The sequence below is a fragment of the Cervus elaphus genome, chromosome 22 (genome assembly GCF_910594005.1).
Source record: "Cervus elaphus chromosome 22, mCerEla1.1, whole genome shotgun sequence".
Classification (NCBI taxonomy): domain Eukaryota; kingdom Metazoa; phylum Chordata; class Mammalia; order Artiodactyla; family Cervidae; genus Cervus; species Cervus elaphus.
The window spans coordinates 17,073,159-17,085,904 of record NC_057836.1 but is presented as its reverse complement, the minus strand read 5'-3'; the positions used below and the strand labels follow the sequence as shown (position 1 = coordinate 17,085,904).

Below are 12,746 nucleotides of genomic sequence, written 5' to 3'. Positions count from 1 at the left end.
CTTCTTTCCCTTGAAAAAATGAGTGAACAATGAGAAGGTTATGGAGCAGGACCTTAACGGAGCCTTCTCAGGACAGACCACCCTCATGTCCTCCACTTGCTTCTGTCTGTAGAAAATCCTTAGCCAAAGAATCAATTTAATCACAGAAATGAAAAAATTTCTGAAACAAAGGAAAACCATCAAATAGGATAAAAGAATAATAGTTTAACCCTAAACAAAGTCAAGGATTTTTAGTTCCTCCTCATGGGCTATAGCTAACATTCTGAACCACATCCTTTGAGCTGTTGTGCAGATACTGAAATCCCAACCAGGTGGTAGAAGTAAATTACATGATGACCAGACTAGTGGGGTGCCATTTCCTTCTCCAGGGGATCTTCCCAACCCAGGGATCGAACCTGAGTCTCTTGCATGGCAAGCAGATTCTTTACCATCTGAGTCAACAGGGAAGCCCATAATCTTCTTCATCTTACACAATTCCAAGAATCGGCCTCAAGGAAATGGGAACAGACTGACCACTAGAACTGATGATTAACTGTATTCCAAACAATAAAGGTGACACTGATCAGACCTATTTCAAGATGACTGCTGGAGCTAGCTGTGCTTTTCTGCAGGTAGCCTGTCCCCTGCCTCCACCTGTGCACTCCTGAAATTCCCATTTAAAAACTCTTGCCTCTGATCAGCAAGGGGGAGCTGGTTCTTTATCACATTAGTCCTCTGTCTCCCAGAACTGCTGGTTTCCTCAATAAAGCTGTCTTTAATTTTACCCCACATTCGACTCTCAGTGTTGGATTCTTGAGTAATGAGCAGCTGAAACCTGAGTTCAGTAACAAGATTAAACATTTCACTACAGAATATCTTCTTTTTAAAGCCTGTTTTCTCTTACTCTCTGCTTTGGGGACATTACACTCCAGGAGCATCCTAAATACAGTAGCCCTTCCCTGTCTTACCTGAGCAGATCACAGAGGCGGTGTTGCCATGGGAACAGTCAGGACCACCCAGGGCAGTCACAGGGCATTGCCACAGGAATGACTCAGTCCCTGAGCAGTGAAATTGGGCTTTCCAGAGTTGATCACTTCCTTCTGCTCCGTTTGGGGTGGAGATGGCGACTCCACAGCCGAGCTGACGACAGACAACATTGGCATTGGCCAGACTCCAGTGGGAGGCACAGAGAGCTCTCCATTGTCCAGAAATATTCATCTCCACCCGCCCCTCACACTGAGAGGTGCCGTTTTTCATGAGCCGGACTTCTGTGTACACTGATAGAAAAAGACAGGATTTCAGCAAAATCTGATTTCTTTTTGAGCTTGAACTGAGTTAGGTCCTGCCGTGCATCTCACCTGAACAGACAACCTGAGCAGCTCCACTGTGCTGACACCTGCCCCCAGGACAGGGCACTCTGGGGCAGGACCAGAGCTTAGGCTCCTCCCCTTCACACCTGAACTCTTCAGCCCAGACCCGGTCATCTGACTCTCTGAAGAGCTCATGTCCCAGGACAGATACAGCCTTGCCACACTCCAGCTCTGCACAGATGACCTGGGCAGTGGGGAGTGTGAAGTTCCCATCAGACACTGGGGTCCAGGCTTCTCCAGAACGCACTTCTACTCGCCCTGAGCAGGGTCCATCCCCTCCAGCTAGACGCACAAATCCTAAGAGAAACAAAGCACAACAAACCCAGTTAGTGTTCATCAACCTGGCTTGACAATTCGAAACAACATCCCACAGGCAATGGTGTGAAAGCTTTTTTTCCAACTGTGGAATAAGAGGGGATAAGAAGAGAGAATTTGCCTGTCATTGTCAAACTGCATTTTGATGAGCAAGTTTCTAAAGAGATATCCAAAAAGATTGAAGGATCATTTCAGAATGGCTGAATCCCAAGAATATATATTTTGGTTAGGAATGTTAATTCCTATCTGGGGGCCTGGAAACTACAGTGCCCAAAGAAACTGCACAGTGGTAGACATTCAAACTTGGGTACAGAGCTGAACTGAGAGTTAAAAAGGTCCATGGGATTCAAGAGGTTAGAGGCCTAAGAGCCAGAGAAGTTTAGAAGTTTAGAGGACCATCCTGAGATTTCTGAGGCTAAGATTCTAGCCAGTTTTCTCTCAGAGCCAATATTCAAGTCACTGAGGACAGGGAAAATCACGCGGGCTGGATCTGAGTGCAGGTATTATAATCTAATTGTGAAAGAAGTTGTCCGCAGGTAAGTTTAGAAGTGACAAAAGCTCAGAGAGTCATAGGAAAGGGAGGGAATGGTCCGAGCCATCTTTCTTAAAAACCTAGGATTTATCAAGACACCTGGGAGAAAGTGAGGTCTCAGTGGGATTATGCAAGACAATTGAGTTAGTTGATTACTTCATACTAGACAGGAGATTCTCAGCAAATGTGAAAGAGTAATAATAATTTAATGTATTCTAACCTTATCTATATGCTAACTGCATATGCTTTTCCTACTTGGATTTCTGAGATAAAGGGCCAGCAAGCTATAAAAAAGGGGAGTGAGAGGAAGAGAGCAGACAGCAAACAAGCCATATATACTTTAGAGATTTCTAAATTGCAAAAGCTTCAATAGGAATGAAACATAGAAAGATTTGGGGGAAAAAAGACTTGTTCAACAAGATTTTAACACTTATTATCCCCTGTGCTCCTCCCATTTGCCACATAACCCTGCTACCTTTTCCCATTTCTCCCAATGCAGAAAAGAAAAACCAAGCTTAAGAGCTACAAATAGATGGAAAGGAGACTCCAAAAGGAAAGAACTTCTGTAGGGAGTGAGGTGGAGTGAGTGGTAGGTTAAACGCAGAGTGGATGGAGTATGAGAGAGAGACCAAAGAAAAGACTGATGAAAATGTTTCATCATTCAGAGACCATATTTTGGATGGAGAAAATGTAATCCAATAGGAAAACACCTGCACATCATAAAGAACAACTTTTAAAATAATTTTCCTGGTTTCTGAGTGTGCTCATGATTATTCATGTACATGGTGGAATTTGTTCTGGTGAAGGACTCTGATTGCATAAGTTTGTGAACTTTGAAGTCTCAAAAAGAATGATGTAACAAAATAAAAATCTACTATAGAGAGCAGGCGGAGAAGGCAATAGCAACTCACTCCAGTGTTCCTGCCTGGAGAATCCCAGGGACGGGGGAGCCTGGTGGGCTTCCATCTATGGTGTCGCACAGAGTCAGACACGACTGAAGCGACTTAGCAGCAGCAGCAGCATAGAAAGCAGGAGAGAACAGAAAAGGCACTGCAGAAATTAAAGAATTGAAGGATTAGCTTGACCACTTACACAAGAATGAATGATGAAAGAGAGGATATTCTGCTTGCCTTTTATTATTTATCCATTTCCATCTCCCCAGAGGCGCCCAGGTTAGGACCCCTAGTCTATTCTGGCTGGAAGTTTGGTCACAGGCTACACATCCTAGATAAATCGTTTTTATTTAATTGGTTCTTGTTGTTGTTGCTCAGTCACTCAGTCATGTCCGACTCTTTGCTACCTCAAGGACTGCGGAATGACAGGCTCCCCTGTCCTTCACTATCTCCCTGAGTTTGCTCAAACTCATGTCCATCGAGTCGGTGATGTCATCTAACCATCTCATCTTCTGTCGCCCCCTTCTCCACCAGCCTCCAATCTTTCCCAGCATCAGGGTCTTTTCCAATGAATCAGTGCTTCATATCAGGTGGCCAAAGTGTTGGAGCTTCAGCTTCAGCATCAGCATCAGTCCTTTCAGTGAATATTCAGGGTTGATTTCCTTTAGGATTGACTGGTTTGATCTCCTTGCAGTCCAAGGGACTCTCAAGAGTCTTCTCCAACACCACAGTTCAAAAGCATCAGTTTTTCAGTGTTCAGCCTTCTTTATGGTCTAACTCTCACATCCATACATGACTATTGAAAAAACCATAGCTTTGATTAGATGGACCTTTGTCTCAAAGTAATGTCTCTGTTTTTTAATATACTGTCTAGGTTTGCCATAGCTTTTCTTCCAAGGAACAAGCATCTTTTAATTTCATGACTACAGTCACTGTCCAGAGTGATTTTGGAGCCCAAGAAAATAAAGTCTGTCACAGTTTCCATTTTTTCCCCTTCTATTTGCCATGAGGTGATGGGATAGGATCCATAATCTTAGTTTTTCGAATGTTGAGTTTCAAGTCAGCTTTTTCACTCTCCTCTTTCACTTTCATCAAGAAGCTATTTAGTTCCTCTTCACTTTCTGCCATTTAGGGTGATGTCATCTGCTTATCTGAGGTTGTTGATATTGTTATATTAATTGCACGAGATTAAAAATTTAGAAAGACAAAGAGAGAAGTGTTTCCTGTATTCTGTTTTATATACCCTGATAAAAGTTAAATATTCAGACATGTGCTGGATAATCAATAAAGTCTTAGGATATATTAGGATTGAGACTTTTGAGACACATTATTTCCTTTTTGTTTTCTACTTGATTTTAAAATTTACATGGAAGAATAAGTGTGTGAAAATTCCAAGAAAATTATTAAACAGAAGGCTGATGTGATGAGTAAAGATATTAAATATAATAAAGATATATCTTTGTCTGGTCTCTTGCTGTGTAGACGTCTTGTGTCCTTAGGCACACACAGCATCTTCCACACCACACCTGGGCCCTCAGTGCTGCTCTGAGAACCTCACAGTTGCCTTCATCAGCTCCCATTGCCATTCCCCTTCCTCCCAGCACCTGTAAAACCTGCTCCACCTTCTTCAAAAATTACATTTGTCCTCTTGCTCCAAATAAGCCCCCAAACACAGGTGTCCTATACCTTTGAAATCATCAAATATAAACTACATAATCTCTTATCATAAAACACAGAAATTCATGTTTTATTACCTCCACCTTTGACTTGCCAGTGCATGGCTAAGTGTTCCTCCAAAGTTTGCATTTATACAGATATCTTAAAGGAAAAATTGGGGAGAGAGACCTTTCTAGTAACAATGAAAGAATATATGACTCAGAGCATTTCATTCACAGCTCTCTAGTTCTACCATCAAAGAACTATGAACAGTTACATCTAAATATGCAAAGGAAACTTGAAATCTGGCATAAATCCATAAGAATCTCTGATTTGTTAAACGATATCCCTTTAGGGATCACCTCTATATATGTAAATGATATCCTCCTATAGTAAGAGTAGCCTCCACTCCTACTGGCCTTGTTCAAAATAATGTCTCACATTGTTTGTACAGAAACAACTCCACTCAGGAAAGTACATCCTCATTTTTGTCGCTCCTTCTCATAGCCTCCCTGTGCAAAGAGAATGTGTAAGTGGCAGTTAGCAAATGTTTCACTCTTACAAAAAGTGAATTATGAAAAAAAATATGAGGATTTATTTTAATTGGGAGAATAAATAAAGCTACTTCAGTGTCAGGTAAGTCCACTGGAGAAGAAAAGAATAGCAGAGATTTGTAAGAGGAAAGTAAATGAAGCTCATCACTCACAGCCACAGTGCACTCAGGGAGAATGGGGAGGTGCCTCAGTCCCATCTAGCCCACCTATCTCCTATTGCCCTGCTGACCAGACACCAGCTCTCTTGGAACTTTCCATTTTCTCAGCCGGTGGACAAAGAACTGACCATACCTGAGCAGATGACTCCTGCATCTTCTTGATGATTGCAGTTGTGTTGCCGCCATCCCCAGGAAGGGCAGCTCCACACTTGGGACTCCTCTCCTCTGCAGTTCACTTCATCCAGCCAGATGGGCCCTGATCCCACCCCGAAGTAAGAAGAGACAGTGACATTCAGGGCTTCTCCACAGCTCAGCTGCCTACACACCACGCGGGCATCGTCAAGGTCCCAGCGGTCATCACAGATGGTGCCCCAGGAGCCCTGGTCAAGGATCTCCACTCTCCCGGCACAGGGTCCGCCCCCGTCCACCAGGCGGAGCTGTCTGCTGTCTGAGCAGAGAGAAATGGGGCGATAGGGTGATGACATTAGGGGTTGGGAAGGGTCTTCTGTCCTGTGGGACCCACACCCGAGCAGTAGGGGGCGCTCTCCTCTGAGGCTGCCGACCCTGCTGCTTCAGACACGGAGTCGTTGCACTGGGGCAGCAGCTGGGTCTGGTTTTTTATACCAGTGGCAAGAGAATAATAAGGTTGAAAAATAGGAAGAAAATAAAACAGGAAATATTAAGTTGAAAACACTCTAGTGAGCAGTCTGAAACAGAAGGTGGTACAAGGTCCTATCAGAGTTAACATTCTGATCTGTAGTTCTGCACAGCATCAGAGAAAGATTTACAGGAAATGTTAGTGTTTCTACCAGGAGCAGTTAAATGAGTTCAGAGTCACAGGAATGAGCTGGCAGCTGGATGGATTCCTTTCAAAGCACACACATTTTGATGCCGCTGACCTAAGAGTTAAAGGGGTTGATTAAAGGGAGTGGAGTCAGGAACTGGCCTCAGATGCCTCAGATAGCAATCATGAATCCTCTACCATTAGAATCCTTCTCCCTGGTACAGTCACTCAGAACTGAAAAACAAATGGATTCTGTGATATCTTGGTTTACCCCAGAATATTTCATTTGTGGTTCTAAGCTTCAGACTTCAGATCTGGATACTTACTTTCAAACAATGTGATCTCTTTGAGTAGACTGAACAACTTTGCATGAGAGATGATGTCAGGTAACATTGACACTGGCCAGATTCCACTGGAAATCATAGAATGTTGCTTCTTCTCCAAAAAAATATAATCTCTCCTTGGACTTTGTGTCAAGAATCTTTATTATTCAAATTTTGGAGTTATGTGATCTTTAGGGGCAAATAGTGTATATGTTTGCGTAGTCACTTCAGTTGTGTCCGACTCTGTAAGACCCTATGAACTGTAGCCCACCAGGCTCCTCTGCCCATGGGATTCTCCAGGCAAGAATACTGAAGTGGGTTCCCATGCCCTCCTCCAGGGGATCGTCCTGACCCAGCAATCTAACCAGTGTCTCCTGCATTGCAGGTGGATTCTTTACAGCTGAGCCACCGGCGAAGCCCTTCTAGTTCTATCACTGAGCAGAAATAGGTTACATTCCTGCAAGCCCTTGAACAAATAACATTAACAGGCTCACTGTATTCTCCTCTCCTTTTATACATAAAAATGATGTAAAGAAAGGTTAAAGACTGGACTCATCAGTGTTGCACTTTAAGTAAATGATGAAGTTGAGAATTAAACCTAAAATTTTCCACTTCTACGGAGAATGGAGGAGTTCACAGCAGGCCAATGTGTTTTGCTGGGTCTTGCTGGATACAACTTTAAAAGCTGAAAAATGTTTTTTAAGAAACAGTAAATGCATTCAACATTTGTTGACACAACATGGACTAAATATGCTAAAATTCTAAAGAGTAGAGACTATTTCAATGTTAGCCAAGGATCTATAGCTTCTTTTTCTCTGGGAATTTGCCGATTCATTGCATAATTTAATGATTCAAAATCTGGGCTTGGGCAAGCAGAGGACTATTGTTGTGACAGGAAGCCAGCATAATTTGGGAGTTACCTGGTGCTCAAGTGACAAGATTAGAGTCTTGAGAGCCTCTCTCACACAGCAGGTTTTCTCCTCAAATATCTGCCCAGTATATAAGCTGTGAAGGACAGGAGGCTAAAGAACTATATAAAAACACTTGGAAAGTAGAGTCTTTCTCATTCTCTTGGGTACTGAGCTATCAAAGAATCCAGGCTCTGAACTGAAATCTCTGAAAGTCCATGTCATAAGGACAGAGAAATCAGAGGTGAACTGAGTGCTACCAAAACTGCAACCCACACTTGTTACAGCTCAATTTTAGGTTATATTTAGATGTCTGAGTGATACACACCCCTTCCCCCTATCTGCCCTGCAAAACAAACAGTAAATCCTTTTAGGTATTAGAAAATGTATCAGAAGTATCTTACTTTTTCATGTATAATTTGTAGCACTCAATAAAAAAATGACATGACATTTGACAAGTTAGGATAACATGACAAATGACCAAAGTGAAAAAAAGAGATAAGAGAATGCAGAGACACACATGAGAGAAATGCATAAGGATTTTAACTACGATCAATGTATTTAGGGGAAAAGAGAGAAGGAGAGAATATACAGGTAAAAAGATGAAAATTAACAAATAATCATAAACAAATAAAAATAGCAGTGGAACCATTGCCAACCTAAAATAAAATATCTCGGATTAAAAAGTGAATGAATAAGTCAAAAGAATTTTAGATAGAACTTAGAATATAGTGATTTAGAGGAGTCCTAAAGATGAGAGATGAGAAGGAAAAGAAAGAGTAGGAGAGAGAGAAGAGATACAGAGACAGAGAGACAGAACTACAGAAGTCATATTTGAAGATATAGTGATAGAGAATATTTTAAAAATATAAATGGAAGAGTATGAAAACCCCCACTCCTAGTAAAGCTGCTGAATATCAAAAGGAGAAAGGGAAATCTGGAATAATAACACATTTATTAATACTAAAGGAAGAAAAAAAAGGGGGGGAGAAAAAGGAACATAAAGCCTGTGGATCAATTAAAAGCAAATGGCAGATACCAACACATCAATATCAGTAATTGCATTTACAGTAAATGGATTAAGATCAAACAAAACTGACACAAATATTATTGGCAAAATGATCACTTTATGTTATGAAAACAAAGGAAGGTTGAAAGTAAAGTGATGTGAAAATGTACTAGCTGTAAGAAAACTGGAGTAGCTTTATCAGTGTCCCAGGAAGCAGACTCTAGAAAAGATACGCGACTTGAAAGTAGTGCTGAGGGAGGGCGTTGGGGCAGACAGACCGAAACCACAACCACAGACAACCAGCCGATCTGATCACAGGACCGCAGCCTGTCTAACGCAATGAAACTAGGGCAAGACGTGTGGGGCCACCCAAGACAGATGGGCCATGGTGGAGAGGTCGGACAGAATGTGGTCCACGGGAGAAGGGAATGGTGAACCACTGCAGTATTCTTGCCTTGAGAACCCCATGAGCTGAATGAAAAGGCAAAATGATAGGACACTGAAAGATGAACTCCCCGGGTCAGTAGGTGCCCAATATGCTACTGGAGATCAGTGGAGAAATAACTCCAGAGAGAATGAAGGTACAAAGCCAAGGCAAAAACAATACCCACTTCTGGATGTAACTGGTGATAGAAGCAAGGTCCAATGGTGTAACAAGCAATATTGCATTGAATGTGGAATGTTAGGTCCATGGATGAAAGGAAATTGGAAGTGGTCAAACAGGATATGGCAAGGGTGAACGTCAACATTCTAGGAATCAGTGAACTAAAATGGGCTGGAATGGGTGAATTTAACTCAGATGGCCATTATATCTACTACTGTGGGCAAGAATCCCTTAGAAGAAATGGAGTAGCCCTCATAGTCAACAAAAGAGTCCAAAATGCAGTATTTGGATGCAATCTCAAACACAACAGAATGATCTCTGTTCATTTCCAAGGCAAACCATTCAACATCACGGTAACCCAAGTCTATGCCCCAACCAGTAATGCTGAAGAAGCTGAAGTTGAACAATTCTATGAAGACCTACATGACCTTTTAGAACTAACACCCAAAAAGGATGTCCTTTTAATTATAGGGGACTGGAATGCAAAAGTACAAAGTCAAGAAACACCTGGAGTAACAGGCAAATTTGACCTTGGAGTACAGAATGAAGTAGGGCAAAGGCTAATAGAGTTTTGCCAAGAGACCACACTGATCATAGCAAACACCCTCTTCCAACAACACAAGAGAAGACTCTACACATGGACATTACCAGATGGCCAACACCGAAATCAGATAGATTATATTCTTTGCAGCCAAAGATGGAGAAGCTCTAGACAGTCAGCAAAAACAAGAGCAGGAGCTGACTGTGGCTCAGATCATGAACTCCTTGTTGCCAAATTCAGACTTAAATTGAAGAAAGTGGTGGAAACTACTAAACCATTCAAGTATGACCTAAATCAAATCCCTTATGACTATACAGTGGAAGTGAGAAACAGATTTAAGGGACTAGATCTGATAGAGGACCTGATGAACTATGGACAGAGGTTCATGACATTGTATAGGAGAATCAAGACCATCCAAGAAAAAGAATGCAGAAAAGCAAAATGGCTATCTGAAGAGGCCTTTCAAATAGCTGTGAAAGGAAGAGAAGTAAAAAGCAAAGGAGTAAAGGAAAGATATACCTATTTGAATTCAGAGTTCCAAAGATAGCAGGGAGAGATAAGAAAACCTTCCTCAGTGATCAGTGCAAAGAAATAGAGGAAAACAATAGAATAGGAACGACGAGAGATCTCTTCAAGAAAACTGGAGATACCAAGGGAACATTTCATGCAAAGATGGGCTTAATAAAGGACAGAAATGGTATGGACCTAACAGAAGCAGAAGATATTAGAAGAGGTGGCAAGAATACACAGAAGAACTGTACAAAAAAGATCTTCACGACCTAGACAATCACAATGGTGTGATCACTCACCTAGAGCCAGACATCCTGGAATGTGAAGTCAAGTGGGCCTTAGGAAGCATCACTACAAAAAAAGCTAGTAGACATGATCGAATTGCAGTTGAGCTATTTCAAATCCTAAGAGATGATGCTGTGAAAGTGCTGCATGCAATATGCCAGCAAATTTGGGAAATCTCAGCAGTGGCCACAGAACTGGAAAAGGTCAGTTTTCATTCCAATCCCAAAGGAAGGCAATGCCAAAGAACGCTCAAACTACCACACAATTGCACTCATCTCACACGCTAGTAAAGTAACGCTCAAAATTCTCCAAGGCAGGCTTCTGCAATATGTTAACCGTGAACTTCAAGCTGGTTTTAGAAAAGGCAGAGGAACCAGAGCTCAAATTGCCAACATCCACTGGATCATCAAAAAAGCAAGAGAATCCCAGAAAAACATCTACTTCTGCTTTATTGACTATGTCAAAGCCTTTGACTGTGTAGATCACAATAAACTGTGGAAAATTCTGAAAGAGATGGGCATACCAGACCACCTGACCTGCCTCTTGAGAAATCTGTATGCAGGTCAGGAAGCAACAGTTAGAACTGGACATGGAAGAACAGACTGGTTCCAAATAAGAAAAGGAGTACATCAGGGCTGTATATTGTCATCCTGCTTATTTAACTTATGTAAAGAGTACCTCATGAGAAACGCTGGGCTGGATGAAGCACAAACTGGAATCAAAATTGCCAGGAGAAATATCAATAACCTCAGATATGCAGATGACACCACCCTTATGACAGAAAGTGAAAAAGAACTAAAAAGCCTCTTGATGAAAGTGAAAGAGGAGAGTGAAAAAGTTGAGTTAAAGCTCAACATTCAGAAAATTAAGATCATGGCATCCAGTCCCATCACTTCATGGCAAATGATGGGGAAACAGTGGAAACATTAGCTGACTTTATTTTGGGGGGCTCCAAAAGCACTGCAGATGGTGACTGCAGCCATGAAATTAAAAGATGCTTGCTCCTCCTTGGAAGGAAAGATATGACCAACCTCGACAGCATGTTAAAAAGCAGAGACATTACTTTGCCAGCAAAGTTCCATCTAGTCAAGGCTATGGTTTTTCCGGTAGTCATGTATGGATGAGAGAGTTGGACTGTAAAGAAAGCTGAGCACTGAAGAATTGATGCTTTTGAACTGTGGTGTTGGAAAAGACTCTTGAGAGTCCCTTGGACTGCAAGGAGATCCAACCAATTCATCCTAAAGGAAATCAGTCCTGAGTGTTCACTGGAAGGACTGATGTGGAAGCTGAAACTCCAATATTTTGGCCACCTGATGTGAAGAGCTGATTCATTTGAAAAGACCCCGATGCTGGGAAAGATTTGGGGCAGGAGGAGAAGGGGCCGACAGAGGATGAGATGGCTGGATGTCATCACCGACTCAATGGACGTGAGTTTGGGTAAACTCTGGGAGTTGGTGATGGACAGGGTGGCCTGGGATGCTGCAGTCCATAGCATCGCAAAGAGTCACACACGACTGAGCAACTGAACTGAACTGAACACTAATTGAATTAAAGAGGGACTTTTGATGATTATAATGAGATGCACCCTTAATAAAGATATAGACATCAAAATTCAAGAAAGGTTAACAGAACATAGCTTTGAAATATACTTGACAGAATGAAAAGAAGAAATAGGCAAAATCACAATCAAAATGGAGGATTATTACTGTATCTTTTTCAATAGCATACAGACCAAACATACAAAAAACAAAGAATACAGTAGATGTACAACAACATAACCAGCACTTTTAACTAAGTAACACAAAGAGCAATGCACCCAACAGTGCAAGAGTTCACATTACTGTAAATGCACCAGGAACATTTATCAAAAATGACCACATAATAGGACAAAATCTTTCACTCTTTGAATTCATACAGAGTATTTACTCTGACCACAGTGGAATAAAATTAAGAATTAATAAGAAAAATTGTTAGTCATCCCTATTTTGGGAAATTCAGCAACACCCTTCCAAAAAACACCTGAGTCTGGGAATAAATTTAAAATTTACTAAATATTGTGAAATAATGATAATAAAGATACAATGATAATGATAATAAACACAAAATAATGATATGATCATAAATTCTTCTAATGAAACTCAAGTAGTGCCTAAGGGAAATTTATACCCTAGATTTAGAGAAGAGGAAAGACTGAAAGTGAAAAAAGTAAGCTTTCAATTAAGAAAACAGATGAGAAAGTCTAAAGGATGTAGAATGTTGGGGTTAATTTAAAAGGAACAAAAATGAATGGAAAAGAAAGTAAGCATAAGATACAAAACCCTTTAA

The 12,746-nt window shown here is 41.3% G+C and overlaps 1 protein-coding gene across 1 annotated transcript in view; it reads right to left on the bottom strand.

Annotated features, from left to right (window-relative positions):
* Positions 1-12,746, bottom strand: part of LOC122679939 — a 335,468-nt gene that overhangs the window by 159,802 nt on the left and 162,920 nt on the right. Inside the window, exons 20-22 of the mRNA XM_043880798.1 lie at positions 5,591-5,905; positions 1,338-1,646; positions 948-1,256 (exon numbers count right to left, since the gene is read on the bottom strand). Coding sequence (XP_043736733.1) covers positions 948-1,256; positions 1,338-1,646; positions 5,591-5,905 — 933 coding nt within the window. The remainder of the gene's footprint in view (positions 1-947; positions 1,257-1,337; positions 1,647-5,590; positions 5,906-12,746) is intronic.